This window comes from Aythya fuligula, chromosome 8, assembly GCF_009819795.1.
Source record: "Aythya fuligula isolate bAytFul2 chromosome 8, bAytFul2.pri, whole genome shotgun sequence".
NCBI classification, from domain to species: domain Eukaryota; kingdom Metazoa; phylum Chordata; class Aves; order Anseriformes; family Anatidae; genus Aythya; species Aythya fuligula.
In genome coordinates, this window is record NC_045566.1 from 28,245,584 (window position 1) to 28,267,675 (window position 22,092).

The 22,092-nt window shown below is 34.2% G+C and overlaps 1 protein-coding gene across 2 annotated transcripts in view; it reads left to right on the plus strand.

Moving 5' to 3' along the window:
* The window catches only part of COL11A1 (collagen type XI alpha 1 chain), a 146,265-nt gene that overhangs the window by 74,377 nt on the left and 49,796 nt on the right, over positions 1-22,092 (plus strand). For both annotated transcript variants that reach the window (XM_032191871.1, XM_032191869.1), the window contains exons 25-37: positions 601-654; positions 2,427-2,471; positions 4,038-4,091; positions 4,172-4,216; positions 7,849-7,902; positions 8,771-8,878; positions 11,033-11,086; positions 13,965-14,018; positions 16,305-16,349; positions 16,491-16,544; positions 16,645-16,689; positions 19,334-19,387; positions 20,288-20,341. In XM_032191871.1, the coding sequence (XP_032047762.1) occupies positions 601-654; positions 2,427-2,471; positions 4,038-4,091; positions 4,172-4,216; positions 7,849-7,902; positions 8,771-8,878; positions 11,033-11,086; positions 13,965-14,018; positions 16,305-16,349; positions 16,491-16,544; positions 16,645-16,689; positions 19,334-19,387; positions 20,288-20,341 (720 nt within the window). The remainder of the gene's footprint in view (positions 1-600; positions 655-2,426; positions 2,472-4,037; positions 4,092-4,171; positions 4,217-7,848; positions 7,903-8,770; positions 8,879-11,032; positions 11,087-13,964; positions 14,019-16,304; positions 16,350-16,490; positions 16,545-16,644; positions 16,690-19,333; positions 19,388-20,287; positions 20,342-22,092) is intronic.

Below are 22,092 nucleotides of genomic sequence, written 5' to 3' on the forward strand. Positions count from 1 at the left end.
TTTATTGCCTTTTTTTTTTTTTTTATAACAGACTTTTTTATCTACTAATGGTTGATTGTGCTCTCATTTTACAAGGATTATATTTTGACATAACTCTTTGGTGTAATTGGCATAGCTGTAGTGTCACTTTATGTATTTCTTTTCCTGATCTGTTTGTACATGTTCCTGTGGTTTGAAAAATGTCTTCTGTCAATTTCAAAAATGTCACTGTTGAATTCTAAACTGGGTTCACTTTTCTCCCCTTTTGACTTGATTCTTCTTTGTTTTTAGGTGTACCTACATTTTATATTCTTTGCTCTTATAATTGAATGTATTAAATGTGGACTTTTTTTTCCTTTTTTCCTTAACTGCTTTTCTTTTCCTTAGCTATTCTACATCTTTTACTCTACATCTCAGTTACTCTCCACCTATTCTGTAGCTACTCTAAATCTGGGGTGGATTTGCCAGCTGTTTTAAAAGAGATTTGAAATACCAAAATGACCTACATTAGTTTGCTGGTTGCTTAAGTTCAGTCCTGAACAAGAATGATCCTCTGTCATCCTAGTAAATGATATAATGCTCACTATTAATCTTAAAATATGTCTCTGTTACTGCATTTAGGGACCTCAAGGCAAGCCTGGCCTGCCTGGCCTTCCTGGTTCCGATGGGCCTCCTGTAAGTAACCAAATATTTCATGCCTTGAATGTCTAAATAGTCCTAACAAATAATGTATAACAATATCTGTGTTGCAAAAAGAAAATATAGAATAAAAGGACCAGTAATCCTAGTTGGCAACAGCATTATAAAATACATCTAAACACTGTATCGTTTGTGCTTCTAAAGCCTTTAGAAGTATTTATTTATTTATTTATTTTTGTGGCTGCTGCTAAAAATGGCTGTGGGCTTTTAAAGTGTGGTCCCTGGTGGTGAAATTTGGCCAGTTCAGAACAGCTATGCCATCTGTGTCGCCCTCCAACTTCTTGCCCACCACAAGCCTACTTGCTGGGGGTTGAGTGGTAAAAAGTGAAAACTGCCATGCTGTGCACACATTGCTCAGCAATAGTCAAAAGACTGGTGTGTTCTCAACACTGTTTTAGTCTCAAATCCAAAACACTACACCGTATGGACAGCTATGAAGAAAATTAACTCCATCCCAGCAATACTTGATATACTTACCCAAAATTATCTCATTCGTGAACAAGTAGGTTTGTTCCAAGGAAATGCAAGGGAGGTAGGTTAAACTAAGTTCATTCTAAATGACACACCTCTTTACAACCATAGAATTATACTTGTGATCGAAGGAAATGAGCAATACCTTCCTGATGGCTGTGAGCTTTGTATCTGATCCTGTATCTGTGTTATTCAGTTGAAAGCTCAAAGGCATTTTTTCAGAAGATAGGTAAATTCTTGCTATGTTGTTTCTTTTCACTTCACTTCTATGTAAGGAGATGTCATTCTATTTTGAAGGACAGACATTGTTAGAAGTGGTATATTATTCCTGGAATTATTAGAAATCTACAGGGATACAAATGTGCTCAGAAACAGCAGCAGTTCTTGAATTATTTAATGTTACTGATACATCTGCTACTGGATGGGGATATGAAATTTTGTGCACAAAAAATTATCTTCTAGGAGATGTGGATTAAACCATCGACACATGTATGCTTTAAAAAAATAATAAATATTAAATGTTAGAAAGACAAACTTTTTAATGGAAAATTAAAAATCAATACTAATGCTAAAATCAAATAATTTTTATTTTATGATTCTTTTAATAAACTACATACTTTAAACTGTTTTCCAAACCAATAAATTTAATATAAGCAATAGGGATTTGTTATATAAGATTAGCAGCCACAACAAAATCATATCATATTTAACACACCAAAAACATTATGGGATGTAAACAAGACTAAAACATCAATGGTTTTAGTAAATAGCTACATATTATTTGGAAGCACATCTGGCAAAACAAGAGTTTTACTATTCTCTTCTAATAAGACCAATCAACATAGATAGAAAAAGGATTCCCAATAAACAAACATTTTATGTTAAAAACAAGTCACAATTTAAAGCAAAGATATTGAAAGTAGCATAAAAAGTAGTTAAAAGTAGATCAACCTTCTATTGGCTTCTGCAATAATTCCCATAATTATTTTTTTAAGTGTTTTAGGAATTTGTTTGTGCTTTAGTATTAATCACCCTACTTGTTTCAGAATCAAATTTGAATGTCTTGTATTAAAAGCCTCTTGAAACATTAACTAGACAAAAGGAGTGATCACAATATTCCTAAAAAGTCATGTTAACTATTCTCCAGCTTTTCCAGATAAGAAATATTGAAAGTGTGTTTAGTGACTTAAAAGTGTTTAAATAACTGTGTTTTTATAATGAAATGTCATTTGCCAAAATGATTATTTTCCAAACCAGATACATTTCTTTTAAACTAGGGGCATCCTGGAAAAGAGGGTCAGTCTGGAGAGAAAGGTGCATTGGTGAGTTTCAAAACTTTTCTATTTACTTGCATAGCATTTTTTCTGTTTTATGGTACACCTGCTACTCAAAGAACTATTCACGAAGATAACAGAAAACCCATGATACGTGCAGAATATCTGTGTGCAAACATAATAACTATATTCTAAAGGAGATTACTAATATGAGCACAGAGATTACTCTTTTAAAGTAAAACTGATTATGGAGTTGACAGAATGGTAATCAGTAGAAGTTGCTTACATGTCAAATGGATAGCTTGTAAATAGTTTGACTTTACAATTCTGCAGTATATAGTAGCTGCTAGGACTCTTCAGAACCTTGTTTTTTGGAAACTTACAAATGCATGCATATAAACTGTATTTTTTTTAGGCTACCTTAAAGTCAGTTGCAGTGAGAAGTAATACCTTTAATATAATGAAGCATCAAAGAGTCTTGGGGCTCTGTAAAGCTGATTTTAGTTGCAGTACTGTTTTCAGTGACAGTAATAACAGGATACCTATTCTAGATAGGCAGGATGAATGAATTAATGAATAGGACATTTCAAAAAGTACAGTTCCACTGACACTAGCATATTAATTTTTGTCCTGCATGCTGTTTGCTACAGCCCTCTAGATTTTATCTCCATTTCTTATTAAAGCTTACACAAATGATTTATGTTTTGAAATTATATATATACATATATATATGTGTATATGTATATATATATACATGACCATGTCAGTTCTTCCTTATACCTTTTGAATTTGCTGATAAATTTCAACCAAATTTGAAATGAACTGTTATTTCTCAGAGATGTTAAAGGCCTATTTTTTTTGTGAAAAGACAGTGTTGGAAAGCAGAACACCTTATTATTAGGGGAAGACAGTGCTGTGTGTCTATCTCCAGCATCAAAGAACCAACAAAGCAGCTCAGCTTCAGGCACAGATCTGAACATTTCCAGGCTTCCTTGCTTTCATAGGTTAAAGAACTCAGTTCCTTTAGACACCAACAGCAACTACATAGTATCCAAGTTAAGCATCTTTTAAATGCTCAACAAACAGTAATTAACAAAATCCAAATACCAGTCAATATTATTAAGTACTGTGAGCCTTCTAATTGTCAGGTTTGTAATCTTTTTTCCCAGACACCATGATTTTTATTATTATTATTATTTTGGATTGTACTTTTGACTTGCCATCATCATAATTAACATATAGATTTTGTCCAGTAAGACACCGTTAGTTGTGTAATTGGCATCTTTTTTGTGGTAGTGGTGGTGGTTGGTTCGTTTGTGTTTGGTTTTTTTTTGCACATTCTCAAATTACCATTGTTTCAGATTATTTGTGTTGTGGATAGAAGTTTCCCAAGTTCATAAATACATTAATAGTTTTATATTGATATTGAAGACTACTTTGTGATGACATAACTTTTGTTTATGTCAGGCAGCCTGAAAAGTCTATCAACTCACTGTTATTTTGATGTCTCACACACAACTGCTGCAGTATAGTAAAAGAACAAGGATTAGGCTAAGAAGTACTTGTTAACCAACTACTGTACAAACAAAGATTCTTTGCTCCAATCTATTTTAGGGGCCTCCAGGTCCTCAGGGTCCAATTGGCTATCCAGGTCCTAGGGGTGTAAAGGTAAGATTTAATTGCTGGATCCCTCCCCCAACACTTTTTGATTATATACATGTGGGTAATTCTTTATATTCTATCTTTAGGGAGCTGATGGTGTCCGTGGACTCAAGGGATCCAAAGGTGAAAAGGTAAATCTATGACAACTTGTAATTCCTTTCTCTTTCTCTGTTCTTTATTTCACTGCAGTGTCTTCTGTCTCCTTCACTGCCGTGTGTTTTCTCTTGCAGCAGTGGGTTTATTTTTGCCTCAGCCTAAGGACATACCAAGCCCAGTTCATAAATCGGTGACCTCTATGAGTATTTATGCTGGTACAATATAAATATAAAATATTCAGTTGTTAAAATGGGTTTGGATTCTCTTGGCACCAGTTAAAGTGAATTCTCTCTAAGCTGCTTTTAAGTACAAAATTAGAGATTCTCTGCCTTATAGATAGATGTTATTTATATAGATGTGGATGCTGAGAAGCTTGTTAGAGAGATTTGTGGTAACGACAGTGTCATTCTAACTGTCTTGATAAGGCTGTATGCTAGATTTTAAATATTTTGTACCCAATTTTTCCAAAAGCTTTCTAGGTTCCAGGTATTTTTGACCCAGGTCTTTTCCTTAGTGATGGACTGCCCCAGTCAGATGCAGATATATAAGTGTGAAGAAAGCTTTTACTGATAACATTACTTCTTTACACAGTGCAAATGCACTTACTATAGCAAACACCCAGTGCTGCCATCTCTACTGTCTTCTGATGGCCTGAAGTGGCTGAAACTACAGACAGTATAGAGTTTAAATTGCCAATTTCCTTGGCCCTCAGAATCAGCGACAGATAACAGACACCATCAGTCCTGTCCCCACAGGCAAATTTACCTTGTGGCTATTGTGTATACATTTATAACTGTATTTCTAAATCAGAAAACCAACTCTTGCCAAAAACCCTTGATCTGAACACTAGAGATCAGTCTTTCAGGCTCAGATGCCAAGAGATGCTGTACATTTTCAGGCTTTCCTGCACCACAGTTTGTCCAGCCTGCATGCTCATTTTAGAGTTGCTTATTAAATCTAATCTAAAAAAGAGGAGCATGTTTAATAACTATGAAGACTGGACACTTGAAAAAAGCAACTTGTGCCTTACTGATTGATTAAAAAACATCTAGGACAAAATACAGGACTCACATACAAGTAAGCTAAATAGATGTGTGTATGTATATGTATCAATGAGTGCCGATTAGAATAATCTCCACTACATTCCTGTGTTCCTAAAAATTGATTTCACAATTGCAGTTAGACATTGAACTCCCCTGAACACCTCAAAAGGTCACACAATTTATTTCATAGATGGTTCTCACCATGCTGTAAATGGCAGTTACACAGAGGCCTTTTTTACTGAAATTACTTAGATATTATTACTCATCAGAAAGTATAGTAAGAGACAGAAATAAATAAACTGATCAGTCAGAAAAGCTCCTGTAGGTCTTAAATGACCCCAGGGATATCAGAGGAGGTCTATCTCTTTATGATCAGTAGATGTGACTAGAACTCTTTAGTATTTGTGTATGTATGTTAACAATAATGAAGAAACAGCATTCAGTTCTCTCCCCCTACATGGAGTAAAATCAACCTATGTAGATCTCAACAGCTGGAACCTCACTGTGAAAGATGAAGAGTTTCAGTTCATTTGGCAGCCATTTGGTCAGTGGTTGGCAAATGGTCATTTCTCACTGATATGATGCAAAGTGTTCTCATATAATTAGTACTGACCATGGTCATAACTGGGAGCAGCTTTTACAACTGAAGATTTTTTTCCACATTCTACACTCTACCTTTTTCAGTAAAAATTTCAGTAAATTTTGAGAAGGACCACCCTGGAGTTTTAATGTATGCACTTTAAGATGACATTGTAAAGCTTATTTTCACCATCTGCAAAGCACATGAAACCTGCTTGTAGAATGTTTTCAGTCTCTTTTTTTTTTTTTTTTTAATGACTCATGATGGGGTACCTCTTTTTTTTTTTTTTTCCATGAACGCATACTTTTGAGAAAGTAGATTTGCTAGTGTATGTTTTTTGTTTATTTATAATATTAATATCTCATCAACTATTTGGAGCTCTTTAGCACCACAGCAAATCTATTTTAAATCTGAATAATTCTTTCTAGGGTTATTTATTGCATTCTGCATGGCTACTTCTGAATATTGAACAGAGTCAAAATGGCTTTAGCCTTGCAAGCTTTCACAGTTGTCTCCCTGATCAAGGAGAAGACAAAAATATTCTGGGCCCAGGAGTGCAAAATGCATTACGCTTTTTTGAAATGAGGATGAAATACAAAGCCTTTGTTCTTTGTTTATTTCAGTAACATTTGGATCGTGATATTGCTCTTTCCTGGCTTTATTGACAGTCCAAACGTTACTCAAATTCAAAGTCAGCAATATTACTTCATTGTATAAAAAAAATTAATAGCATCACAGTAAAACGCATTTAATAAATGCTCATTCATCACAAAGAACTTTGCTACCAGGATAACAACTAAACATCAGATAAAAAGGCACTGTCAGTAATCTTTTGTTGTCTGGCTGAATGGTAGGTTTAGATTAGATGTAAGGAAGAAATTCTTCACTATGGAGGTGGTGAGGCACTGGAACAGGTTGCCCACGGAGGTTGTGGATGCCCCATCCCTGGAAGTGTTCAAGGTCTGGTTGGATGGAGCTTTGGTCAACCCAGTCTGGTCCAGTGGGAGGTGTCCCTGCCCGTGGCAGGGTTGGGGGTGGAACTAGATGGTCTTTAATGTCCCTTCCAACCCAAACCGTTCTATGATCCCGTGATACTGGAGCAATGATGAGTATGATGAGTTAAATTAAGGAAGACTGAACTAAAAGTTGATCAAATATGCTAGACTAAATTGTGCACAACTAAACTGAACAACTCTGGAGATTTCTGTTTGTATCTGAAATAACTCATACGGGTATAAATGAAACTTGTACAAGTACTGTCTGCTTATACTTCATTATGGGGACCTATTAAAATATCTGGAGTAAATTCTCTGCCAGAACTTATTAGGCAGTAAATAAGTAATTCACACTAAGAATAAAAAATAATGTTCACCTGGTTTTGCCACTGTATAAAAATTCAGTCTTAATGTCCATTGTTTTATCCACTTTATTTCCATTACATCAGCCAACGAGAGTAGGCAAGGCTGTGTTGCCAGACAACCAACAATTGTATAGAGACCACTTCTTCCTTTAGTGGTTATGACCATTAATATGAGCATTAACAGCCAATTCTTTGATTCCTTTCATGACACTGTTAAGACACTAGTTTAAAAGAAAAGTTAGTTAAAAGGGAGGTTCTGCTATTGAAAAGAAAAACACTGAATAATTTGTCACCTTTTTTTTTTATTTAATTAAATTGATGGTCTTATTAAAAAGGGTGATAATCCAAAAATGTTTAGGAGTTAAGAAATGATTTTATATGATAGTTAATGATAAAACTTAAGAATTATTTTGTTTATGTCTTTAAAAAACCTTTTAAACAGTTTTAAACAGTTGCTTGTTTGGAACTTTCAAACTAAAAAGTCATTTTGTATAGTGTACTTATGCACTTTCTCTAACATAGGAATAGCCATATTCGATTTTTTTTTATATTCTCTATCTAAGCAAATTATTTGAATCTGTAGTAAATGTATTCTCTTATTTTGTCTGCAGAAAACAAACAACAACAACAAAAACAGCTCTTTATTACTAAAAGTCTTATTACATTTATTTCTGCCTTCTTTAGGGTGAAGATGGTTTCCCGGGATTTAAAGGTGACATGGGTCTTAAAGGTGATCGGGTAAGCATTTATTCATGTCTCTTAGGATCTTAAAATGTGTAAATATTATTTTGAAATGATCACTGAAGGGTACAAGTAAATTTACATCGAAGATAAAGTAAAAGCTTTTAGTTTATGTTGTTTCTATTCCTTGTGCATGCACAGATATAAGCCACAGATCTAGTTCTTCTGAATTAACAATGGCACAGTTATAAAGAGGAAGAATGTCAATTTTGGATATCATTTGCACCTCTTCCTAGTGAGTCTCTTTTTCCAGATTCCAAGATCCTCCACAATTTGCCTGAGGAAGATTAATCTATGCAGAATAAGATGTTTCCATTCCAACCTTGTATCTAGTAAATCTCTGTCAAAATGTACTTCATTTTATACAATGTATACAAATACATTATAACGTATAATACAAATGTGCCTATTTTATTTTATACAATGGACACATTTTTGATAGAAAGTGTTTCAAAAGTTTTTTAAAAAATAAAAAAAAAATCACAAGAGGCTAGTGGCTTGTATCTGTTAATCTGTATACATAAATAACTGTGATGATGGTAACAATAAAAATTCCTAGATCCAAAAATTTTTCATATATGGATTGTCAGAATGCCTTCAAAAGAATTTAGTGAAGAAATAATAAGAATGCAATTTCCAGAATGAGCTCTCTTCAGACAAGGGCACTGGCCTCTAACAGTTGTGCAAGTAATATTTGGTGCTTTTTTGAGTTTGTGCATTTGCATTATATAATGAACATAAGTAGTGGCATTTTTCTAATCTCCATTTATGTTTAATAAAAATTTGTTTTCAAGTAATTGTAGGTAGTCTTGCTTCTATATGCACACAGTCAATTGCTCCATATTTATATAGTGTTGTATTTTAGGGAGAAGTTGGTCAGCCTGGTCCACGAGGAGAAGATGGGCCAGAAGGTCCAAAAGGTCGAGCAGGTCCATCTGGGGACCCTGGTGCTGCTGGTCCCGCTGGGGAAAAGGTCAGTAGCCATTTATCAACATAAACATGTAATTGCCTCATAACATAGATGTAGCCCATTATTGTCATCACTAAAAAGACAAACATCCAGATCTGCAAGATCTTAGGCTATCTAACAGTAGCTTTTATGAAACACTACTACATCAGGTCACCAGAGTTCACATTTGAACAGGTATTTGGAATCATTTTTTGCAAGTATAAAAAACAACACTGTAACATCTCATTGGCACATAAGGCAGGAAATTTCTTGTCCTAAATTACATACAGTGCACACCAACTACAAAAAATATGATTCAGAGGAAATAGTTAGGTACAAAGGAGGAATAAAGGTGCTGCAGGAGAGTGAATTAATATTCAGTCATATGATAGCAAATTGTGTCATTAAGATTGGTTTAAACAGAAAACATATCCTCATTAGAAATCCCGAACAAGCTTGGCAAAAGTGAAAGGTGCTATTTAAAGAGAAGACTGAATAAAGGACAGGAAAATAAAATACATGAGGCAACAAACACACAGGTAAGTACAAATCCCTGTAGAATCCTAACCTCAACAAAAAACACTAGGGATGGATAGAGAATAGGAAAGGAAGATGACGAATTCATATATATCTCACTGGGTGAGAGCGTCTGAAAAGAAAGTGTCATTTTGGAAACCTGGGAAAGAATGATTAAAATAAAACAAAAAAGAAATTTCAAACATATGTATATTGTCCTTAAAAAAAGTGTGAGAGAGAGAGATTTGTGAATTCTTAGATTTCCTCATAGTATTAGGGAAGTGCCCGTAAGAGCAACTATCAGTGTCCTATTTATTCCCTTCTCATTTCCTATGACTTGTTTCATACAAAGGTACTACTCTTCCCTGGTAATTAAAGTACTACAGTGGTCTTTTACTCTCTATGTTCGTGATAAGAAAGCTTTTCCAAGCAGGTTAGGGCAGCATTGTCCTAGGAAAGGACCGTGTCAAAAGTATGAACGACATGTCAGGAAGGAGCTTAAAAAAACATCCATATCCACACTTAAAACCTAGGCAGTTGAGCCTTGCTCAATCATAAATGAGGCACAAAATTTTCACTGAATTTAGCAAGACTTGTTGCAGTGTCATGCTGCAAAAGATTTTAATCATTGTATGGCATGCAACTTGTTTCAGTGTAGCCCAGTGCACAGTGTGGCAGCATTATAATTATTTTTATAAATTGAGGAAATAATTCTTCTTTAATAATGTACTAGCCAGACCTGTGGGCTTACATTAATATGAAAATGGACATTTTTATTCACATGCTCTATTTTTTTTAAGAATAAGCATGTTTATTTTCACAAATTCCTTTCCACATAAAGGTACCTGCTTCCTCTTTTCCATTATCTAAGGTTACTGCTGAGTACCATATTATATAGTATAATCATATATTTTACATTGAAATCTTCTCCAAAATGTGACAGCCTGGAACATGGTCTGTGTTTAGAAAACTCAAATTCATCCCTAGAGTTCCCGTCTCTCAAAGATTGAAACTGCTTTCCCCCTACCTTTGAAAGTGGCAAACCATCAATCATCCCTTAGACATCTGAAGAGATCAACTCCATGGGGTACTGTATTTCATTTCTAGGAATCAGTAATGTCAGTGTTGATCAGACTGCTTGTCCTGTTGTCCTATTTGAACATAGGAAAGCAGTCATGTTTGTTGAGAAATCTATCATTAGCAAATAGTTAGTGGAGTGTGATTTATCATAGTCACAAACAACTTAGAATTTTTCAACAAAAATAGTTGATTCTTCAAATGTCTATTTGGAAAAAAAAAAAAAAAAACAAACAAACTATGAAAAAGCAGACATCACACCCTATAAAGTAAAAAGAACTTCTCACTTACAATATATTCATGCCCTGATTTCATACAGAATATTAATAGTGTAATGACCTTAGTCCCACATCTTAGAGGTACTGACTTTACTGATCTCATTAACAGGAGTGGGATTTTTATTTAGATTTGAGGAATTAAGCCCACTGGTGATTAATAGTTAAAATGAGTAATTGATTTCATTGAATATTATATTTTATAAAGTGCTATCACTGTAGGTTGTGGAAAAAAATGCTTTCCATAAAGGTTTGCTGAACCACTAAGGAGGATGATAAATTAAAATTTAACACTGTATTTTTATTGCAGGGTAAGCTTGGTGTGCCCGGATTGCCAGGATATCCAGGCAGGCAAGGTCCAAAGGTGCGCTTTAAATGAACTGTAAATCTTATGCTATTTTTCACATTTCCTTTCTTGACAATCATGATCTGAAGTTAAATCTTTTAAAATGTTGGGTCCCTGAAGATCTTCAAGGAACACTAACTTTCCTATTAAATATGCTACCTTCAAACTTTTGTCATCCTTTCATGAGTTGTATTTTGTGTCAGCATCAGGCTGGCATATATTAAATGATGTTGAGAAAGAAGAAACTGCCTTTATATTTGAAAGAGAATAAGCATTGTATTAACCATGAAATGGATGCTGATGGTGATGTCAATTTTTCATGTGGTACAAGGATTCCATTTGTGTCATTACTGCTTCTTCCACAGAGTAAGCCATATTTCTTTGGAACATAAAATTTACAATTTTCATCATATTTTCCTTTTGCTTTTGTTAAGACAAACATGACAAAACCCAACCCTTATTTTATTCATGTGCCTATATCTATCCTTCAGTTATCTTCTGTGTTTGATTGCAGCAAAAGAAAAAAAAAAAAAAGTTAAAATAGATGGCTTCTGAATTGAAGGTTTACATTTTTGAAACATTTTTTTGAAAAGGTTGTCCTAAGGTTGTCCTAACACAGCTTTAGGAAATGAGCATTCTAAAGTAATTGCAAAGTCTCTTTCTGAGATTAATGAGAAAGAAAAAATGGAATAAAAACATAATTTTACAGACAATTCCTGACATAAGGCCATGAGACATTGCATCTCCAGACTGTCTGAAGGACAATTCATGTAGAGCAAGTAGAAGAATTTCGTACCCCTTCTACACAACCAAATAATCACCTGCAATAAAATCCTCAATTTTGTTCTAGTTTGGGATGTATTTTTATCTTCCAATTTGAAAATACGACTTTTTTGGCAGAACTACAACTTCCTGTCTGGCTAAGCAAAGGGTAGACTCTTGAATATTTTTTCTGTCAAGTAAATTAACTATCTGAAGAATGTTTATTCACTGAACACATTTGTGTTAATGAAAAATATCAAAACCAAGTATGTATGGAGACTATTCACTTTGACAAGCATGGGTTTTTTCCCTCCTACTTCTTAATTGAAATGTCTCAGATTTCAGTCTCTTTTTGCTCTCCTTTAGAGATTTGTCTTTTGAAAAGTCTAAGATCAAAGAAGTTTTACATTATTCAATTCTAAGAACAAAACTGAGGTAACACTTCAAATAAAATTTGACTGATTCTTTTTTCAGCAAAGAATATTTACGTTATATTATATTTTCATTGGATTAAAATTGAATATGGTTCTCAAACTGCATTCACTGTTTGCTCATCTAACTTGACACTTAAACTTTCAGGAAAAAGTAATAGTAGCTACAATGCATCAACATGCTGGAGAATTGTTTTGACACTTATTCACAGTCCTGTTAAACTAATATAAGGAAGAAGGGAAAAAAAGAAACAGCAGAAAAGCTTATTAGCTAGGTAAAGCCAGGTAAAGAAAATAAGAAATTCTGTCCCAATATTGTTGAGAAGGTTCACACTATTTTTTTTATTTACTTGTTTTTCATTATTTTTCTTCTTTCTTCTTGTTCATAGTGTACTGCCATTATCTGATAATTTTCACAACATTTTTTAATCCTGACAGTCCCTTTTGATTAGCACAATTGCAGAAAGTACTTTGTATGTAAGATATTTACATCCTAATCATGCCTATATCATTTGAGTTGTTTCTTCCACCAGCCTTTTAATCATAAATGTACTTGGGCTTTATGGAGTAGGATTTTCACAATTTCATTCACTTTTGAAGTTGTAAATTGTGAAGAATTAAAAAAATAATAATTATTATTATTATAAATAAAAACAACAGCAATGAATATCAGTCAGGTTTTCATTAGAGTCACTGTCAATGAAGTTGTACTGCCCCCAAGTTCATTATTGGATAATTGGAATGATTCATGTGACATAAGATTGAAATTTTTGTCATATACATTTTACTTGCCATCATAATTTTAATAACAAGCTCTATTGATATAAATGCAATATCACAGCAGGGAGTCTGTCCAGTAGTTTTAGTGTCTGACCAAACCAAACACTGCTTTGATTTTTCATCTTCCGTAGCTTGGAAGTATTTTTATTTTTTTTTTTATTAAGTTAACCACCTCTTTGACCCCAACTCCCTTATGACAAATTAACACATTGGCAGGTAACCCGTCTGCTCTTCCTTTGGACCCGTATACTATAAATCAAGAAGAAAATGGTACTGTTCAGGTTAAACGGGCAGTAAGCAGGAGGAAAGGGAAGAAAAAGGAGAAGCAGGAGTAACTTCTGCGAGCAGCTTCTATACATAGAATCAAGCCAGATGATCTCCCAATAAATTCTGCTTACTAGAAGCACATATAAACACATCTACAAATTGCATGAGTTGGATGAAACTGGTCAGTTTACAGTGAATAAACCACCCAAGGTCATTTACAGCTCAGTAAATTGAATAAAGAACCACTGTTGAGATGGGGCAACACTTTGCAATTGCTTTGAATGTAGTTATTTTGTCCGAGAATTATTGTACTGTGAGGTAGCAAGGCCTTGTTTATTTCTCTTTGTTATGATAGAGTTATTTCTAGTGGGCTGTTAATGATCTTTTCTTTCCTACTGTTAAAAACTGGTGAAGATTTAATGAAGATTGTCTAATATGACAAATAATGTCCATTGATGTTTCTTAATGCATTCTGAACTTGAGGCATTATGGTAAGTTAATTTGCAGCTATTTATCAGAGTTGCCACACTTGCAAATTTGGCATGACGTAAAATGTTCTTCGTTTTGGAGGTGTGCTTTACATATAAATTAAATGATGGCTACACTAGAGTTTTGTTTTTGATATTTTCTGATATTTGCATTGATTTCTTATTTAGGGCTCAACTGGTTTCCCAGGATTTCCGGGTGCCAATGGAGAGAAAGGTGCAAGGGTATGATCATTCTTGCTTTCATGACAATTATCTTTTTGTACTCGGTGATATGGGAAGTCACTGAAAAATAGAGGTATAAGCTATTAGCTAAGGAACTATAAAAACAGACTTTTCACTCTTAGGATAAATCTCTACAGTTACGTAAAACAGGACATACTGAGACAATAGTTCTCATTCCTTAAGGTATTAATCTAAGCATACAGGAACTGAGACACTTTCTCATTGGGCATGCTACCATAATTATACATTGGAAAGTGAAAACAAATCACCTTTGAACATCTGATTTAACAGTATAGATGAGTGATCATGCAAGGACTGTTTTCCCATGAGTTAACATACTACCATGCAATTTACCCTCGAGGAAATTCAACATGTACTTCATAAGTATTCAGATTTACCACAATTTTTTTTATAAGCTGAGCTTTAAAGAAAAAAAAAAAAAAAGTATACTAGACAACATTAAAAACATATGCTATTAATAAATAGATGCAAAATGACAGATTTTGTTGCTTTGTTTATTGGAAGCTGGTGAGGGGAAAATCTGTTAGGTGTATTCTTCAAACCAAAAATGAAATGCAGATTTGAAAGAAAACTGTAGTGTTGTCTCTAAAGCTTAATTGAATATAGCAGAACGTGTTGTTAGAAAGCTGATAAAATTAACAGAAGTGAGAGGATGGGTCAGAATTCATAGAAATGATCCGCTTACCATGGCTTTAAGTCAAACTTAATTAAAAAAAAAAAAAAGTTATGTATGTCATTATTGTTCTTAAGAATCCATTTTAATTTGCACATGAAAACAAGTAGGAATTCATGATTTTTAGATGAAATACGTGAAATCCAATTGCACTTACATTATTTATACATACTTTAGATTTTTCTTGTGTTATTTTAGCTAGGATATATTGTTATGGACAGAAAAGCAGTATAAGAATGTTCAGGTCATTCTTGTTGGGCAAAATAGGACATTACTGGTAATCAGGGTATCAGATTTAATTAAAAACAAACAAACAAACAAAAAAAAGAAAAATGAAAACTCATCAAAGAACAAACTTAAAATTATGAAAATATAATTATATTGATCCGTTCTCAGGCGTTCATAAAGTTTTTAATTCAGCTAGTGTTCTAATGACCTAATTAATACTGAACTGCCTATATACTTTGTTATTATGCTGACCTTCAATAAAACAACAATGTATGTTGGTTTTTTGTTCGTTTGTTTGTTTGTTTGTTTTTGTAATGTGAAGTAGGTATTATTATGAGTCTTACTTAACGGCATATCATTCTGTGATATTCTACCACACGCACTGGTAATAAGACAGTAATTGTCCCTGAGAAGTTCACTAGCTATGTAGCATTATAAGAACAAAACATAATTTTTATTTTAATAAGTAAATAAGATCAATGAGAAAGAAAGAAAGAAAGAAAGAAAGAAAGAACACAAAAACAACACCTCGAGAAAATAGCTGTGTGCATTTAATTCATTTTCAATAAGAACAAGCTTTATGCTAGAACGTCACTGCTGCTTTACTGTTGCTGTTGTGTTTACCACAGAGAATAGAAAGTGGCAGTCATCAAGTTTTTTTTCTACCTGAAGAATACTGTTGAATGTAAAGCTTCCTTTCATTAGAATGCACAGCAACATTAACCTAACACCGAGCCTAAAGAAAGGAATCTGTTCAGTAAGATTAGGAGGTATCGTGTAGCAAAAAAATGAATGGCTAATATTCTGACAACTTCTGTATTACTTCTGTGCAAGTGTGCAGAATCCTGGTAGGTACTACAGTCCCTACTTCCGTTTTATATATATATATATGTATATATGTGTGTATATATATACACACATATATACATATATATATATACTTATAAAGAGAGAGGATTACCCTTTGTTTTCAACATTAGCCTGTGGAACTGTGCATGGGGAAAATGGTAATTCTGTCTTCAAGGCTATTATTGCATTGGAAATGATGCCAAGTCCTTTAGACTATTGCAGAGGGACTCTGTTGTGTGGCATCTTCACTACTATCTTAAAATAGTTTAAGACGTTCTAATGCCTATGACAGAATCTGTCTCTGAGGCAAATTTAGTGTGTTTGACTACAAGTCTCAATGAACTCAGAAAGACAGTTTTATAAAGGGCCATTATTCTGTAAATTAAAATGAGAAGTAGATACTTAAAATAATGTTTAAACATAAGAGAGTTGCACTTTACCCCCACTTCAGTATAAAACATTATCTCTCAAATATGGTGTTTGTTAAGATGACTTCTGTGAACTTTTCTTCACAGGGATTACATGGCAAACCAGGCCCAAGAGGACAACGAGGACCAACGGTATATACATTTGTTTTGCAACTTAGAGGCTTTTCTATATTATTTGCTTCTACTATACTATGAAGAATTATTTTGATTTGAAGTCATTACTGAATTCAACAATTATGACTAAGTGTATCTTTTTTTTATTTTTTTTGACAGGGTCCAAGAGGCTCAAGAGGTCCAAGAGGTCCAACTGGCAAACCAGGTCCAAAGGTAATTGTCAGACACACAATGTAAGTCGGCTTTTCTTTAAAAGTTTCTTTTAAAGAAAATAGAGGTTTAACCTTTGAACATACTGTGTTTTTCTTTCTAGGGTACTGCAGGCAATGACGGTCCTCCTGGCCCACCAGGTGAAAGGGTATGTGAAAGCTATTTATATGCATGTCTTTCCCCACTGTATAGAGTGTGGTTTGGGTGTGGGAGAGTTGGTTTATTTTTAGTATTCCTTCTTATGTATTTACCCCTCTTGGACCACAGTAACCAGAACTAGCAAAATATTAATTGTAAAGATACTGCTTTTCACAAAGTTAGGAATGGGGAAGCTCAAGTTTGCTGAAAGCTTCTTCTATCTGTAGCTCAGTTTTGTATAAATAGGGCACAGAGAATTCATACACACTTTGCATTATATCCACGCAAATTACTGTTGGACTATGAGTCTATGCCCTTAAGAATAGTTTATTTACCATAGCATGATACTTGTTTTTACAAATCATTCAAGCCATCTTGAGAAGATTCTTTGCTGAAACAGCTGCTTTTTTTTTTTTTTGTCGTTGTTCTAAGAATTCCCTTCAAACTACTTTCTGCATGCTTGAGAAAGCCTATTGTGCTTGTTAAAATAGTTTTCTGCTTGCTACTCTATTATTCATCAATACGCAAATCCAATATGCAGTCAGACCATTACACAGCAGCAAATAGAATATTGATATTAATAGATCAGGTTTGTACCTGTATATCAAGAAAATGACAGTGTTTCAAGTGGATTGTGGGTAGCAAAGTTTGGGTGAAACAGGAATGATGTGGCAAGGAAGAGAGATGCCAGGGCAGGAAACTGGGATTCAAAAGAGCAATAAGTTAAGTAGCGAGCTGGATATAAGAACAAGGCATAGTCCATAAAAGGAATTGTATGTTATTTTACACGGAGGAGGAACATCTGAGGCAGGCTACCAGGAGCTGAAGAGCAGAGCTGAAGCAGGGGTTTGCTAACAACTCCAACAGGTCTTGAAACAATGACATCAATCCAAGATGAAAGCATCCCGGAGAGAAATTGATTAGAGCAAAGAGATGAGGTATCACAGAACACCATATATTATGTCACTTGTGTGATACATGTGAGGTATCTGTTTGCTTCCCAAAAGGGGTGAATGTCAGCCAAGAAATAAAACTGGCATTTCTACTCAGATGAGACTATTCAATGTACCAGACATGTAAATATTAAATAATCCATTCTGTGTGGCTACTGCTAAAATGAAACTCCATGACAAAAAAAAAAAAAAAAAAAAAAAAAGTATAATAACATGATGCTGTTAGTATTCTAGTACTTTTTCTCACATAATCCATCAGTGTAGTACTTTGAAATCTACAAGCCATACTGTCAATAAAAAATATACAAATCTTTTGTTAAAAAGCCTCAAGAGCCTCAAGATGTGAGAGTCAAAATACAGTGAGAATTTATGAGAAAGATAGTGCAGTAAGGTCACAAGGATTTCCTGCTTTGCTTAGCACTTCTCAGTTGACTCAGATTTATTATTAGAGTCTAATCAAGGTGTAAACTAGAATAAGATTCACTTAAGGACAAAATCTCCAGGTTGGGCAGAAGGGACCTCTCCCTCAGTTACATTCGCATAATGCTTCATCTACTGCAGGAGGCTGCCATGCTCTGGCTGTGAGCCTGGGCTCTAATGAATGAGGCTTATGGAACTTGGAAACAGCCAGCACTTTATCAGAGGAGCTAAAGAGTAGCATAATTTGGGAGACGTGACCTCCTTCTGCTTCAGGTCTTTTGCATCAAACTTAAAACCAAAATTTCTAACATATTTTGACAGCTGGTGCTGTAGCAAAACCACACATCGTATACCAAGTAGGGCAGGATAAGTCTTGCACTGTATGACTAGGGTACATGGCTCTCCGCTTTGGGACCATGTAGAATAAATAGGGCTTTTCAGGTTGCTACTCTGATTTTGTACACTAAAAAATAAAAAGAACAAAATCTTTTAATAAGCTGACAGTCACTTTCAGCATGTCAGCAGTGAATTTTAAAAGCTTGCCTCTGTCTTGTTTGGTGACAGCAATTTGTGTAAATATATATGACCACAGATTTACGTGGACCTGTAGACCTGTGTACATATTACACATATATGCTTGTAAATACACATATACAATGTACTAACTCATATAATCATCTTTCACTATATTTGTAAAGCCATGTGGCATGAAAGTTTTATCTCCATATATATACAAATATACAACACTACATAAATAAAATTTTCATACATCCTATTTTTTTCATCTATTTCAACTACTATTCATGAAAACATGAATATTGTCCTTGGTCTCTGGTAACTTGGGAAAGCTTATTCTATTTGGAAATTTGAACTGTTATCAAAATAGCTTGAAATATTTTCGGAGTGAAAGAACTGCCAAGGATGAATGTTGCATTCAGTTAATAGACCATGAATGAATTCCTATGCTTTATGCAACATAGAAAACAATATTTCTTACTCACAGCTAACTCCTACTCTGTTAAGCACAATTTCAGGGGTTAAACACAGACATACTTCATATAAGTAATTTTTCTTTTTTCTTACTGCATTCCTACAGAGCTAGTCTTGCTTTCAGCCTATGCAAGTGAACTGTTGCTACCAATATTTATGGCAATGGAGATTAGACTTACAACCATATACATGTATTATCTACAAAGTTCATATATTTTATAATTGAAGCAAACTTTTAAGTGTCATGACAGTTGAAGTAAAACTTTGCCTGTTTGGTTGCCCTTATACTAGGGACCACAAGGGCCTCAGGGACCTGTTGGATTTCCTGGACCAAAAGGACCTCCAGTAAGTATCTTCTAAAATAAGTAGGTACAATATGGAGACTGTTATTTTTCAAATAATGATTTTGCAGGTAATGTTTGAAGGTTTATTTAAGAGATGTTTTCCTACCAATAGGAAAATTTTCCCCATGCTTATGGAGCTTTAAAGCTAAGACAAGAACTCATTCACATTCAAAATGGTAGATGAGTCATCATCATGGCAGCTCATGTCGATTCAGCATAATATATTAAAATAGAAATTCTCTAGTATGTTGATGTCAAAGTCCAGGTGACAAGCTGAGTTTAAGCAAAATACTGCTCTGCTAGTGTATATTTCCTTTTAACAGTTGATCAATTGAGGAAAAAATGAAGAGGAAGGAGACATTCATTAGTAGCAGACATATATGTTACACATTTGAGCTGCAGCCCGAAGTAGTCATATTGCTCTTCTAGTGTGCTTCTGCTCACATGGAGTAAGTACAAAAGCATCAGACCACCTATGATTTTTTTATCCATATGATTGTTATTTTTATTTCCAATGCCAGAAACTGAAATTTCATCAAATATTCCCATAATGCTTAGTTTTGTGTTAACTAAGTCACTAAGCAAAGAAAAATGGAAAGGAAGTATAGGGACTTTCTATGACTTCTGAATTTACTGAAATCCATTTTTAACATTCATGTACTAGACAAACCAACAGTCACTCTCCAAACAATTGTTAACATGCATCAAGGGAGGAAACAGGGAAAATGTATTATTAAAATCATAGCTGATATCAGAGCAGTTAAACTGTACTGAAGACTAGTCTAAAAAAAAAAAAAAAGGAGAGAGAGTGAGAGACAACAGAGATTCATACAGCTAATCATATGCTTTTTTTCAGTATTAAGGATGTATAAGAAATTATTTATGTATTTTACAATTTCAGGGGCCACCTGGAAAAGATGGCTTGCCAGGGCATCCAGGACAGCGGGGTGAAACTGTAAGTAAATAAACTCTGCTGTGCTAGTGTTGCAAACCTCTTAAGGACATTATAATGTGACCAAAACTAAAGAACCAGAGATAACTGTGGTTTTCTTTGTAGGTTTAGTAGTTTAGGCATAAGAAAGCTTTATTTTGTTTCCATACTACAAAAGTGATATTATTCTTTGCTCTGCTCAGTTAGTAACATCACAATGTGCTTAACTAGTCAATAGAAGTAGAAAGATTAATACTCAGATCTCAAATTTAGTAAAGATTTGTCAGGCAACCACTATATCATCTTTGATCACTATATCATCTTTTCTGATTGAATGTCATGTAACATGGCATAATAAAGAATTACTAATTAACGCTAAACAGATAGGAAACTCAAAAGTCAGCAGCTTTGGAAAGTGCTATCAGGAATGATTCAACCTGTGAAAAAAAGAGCCCAATTTTGAAACTGTATTCTATGCAATTCCCCTAAAAATCCTCATAAGTACATCTTGGAAGCAAAATTTTAAAAGTAACACACAACATTTTTAATAGAATTATTAAAAAATATATATTTCTGTAGTGCCAAAACCTGACTTATCTCCCACTGAAATAAAATAAAATTATTACTTGGGTTTTCCAGAGCTAGGGAAATAATTAAATGAGATTAGAGAGAAATGTTCTCATCATGATGAATATGTTTGGAATTCCATTTTAACTGGAAATCTGGAAGTGAGTGCTGAGTCACTTCCACTGCTGGAAGTGGGAGCATAGACCTTGGAGTGACACATCATTCTGAAAAACTGTATTTTCCTCTGACATTTTAATGCCATTGCTTTGCAATGATGGTGGTGGTATTTTGTTTGTTTGTTTCATGGGAGAGAAACACTATTTACTGCTTATTTGTTCTTTTTCAGTGACTTCAAACTCACAATTTGACACATGTATTCTTGTAGGAAGGTTATTTGGTGGGGTCAAAATTAACATTAGTTTGCATTTCGAATTGCATACAATTGTCCAAGTTGTGTTTCGCTTGTCAAAATGAATTTAAATGGATGCAGATTTGTTGAGAAAACTTTGGTTTTGTATTGAACATTTTATTTGAAAATAGTAAAGTAACAAATATATTTATTTACGTATATATTCTACAGCTGGTACTGTTTAGCCTAGAGAAGAGAAGGTTTAGGGCAGATCTTACCAATGTGTACCTGAAGGGAGGGTGTAAAGAAAATGGGGCCAGGTTCTTTTCAGTTTTGTCCAGTGACAGGAGAAGAAGCAATGGGCACAAATTAAACACAAGAAGTTATATCTGTACATCAGGAAGCACTTTTTCACTATGAGGATGACCAAGCACTGGCAAAGGTTGCCCAGAGAGGTTGTAGGGTCTCCCTTCCTGGAGATCTTCAAAAGCCATCTGGACATGGTCCTGGGCAATGGTCTCTAGGTGACCCTGTTTGAGCAGGGGACTTGGACCAATGATATTCAGAGGCTCCATGGGCCTCAACCATTCTGTGATTCCATGGTTTTTCATTTCACTCATTACTAGAAATGGAAGATGCAAAATACAATAAAACTATGGACTATGTCATTGTACGACGGTACTCTAATTTTATATCTTTTGGGTTTAGTAGGATTAAAATGATATAACATTTGAGTAATTCAGGCACAAACACAGCTTATTAGTAGGAAGTAGTTTAAAAGTATTTTCCCCATGGATTCTCATAGATATTTTTTGTATAAAAACAGATTAATAAATAAATAGAAAGTAGTTTCGTTGAC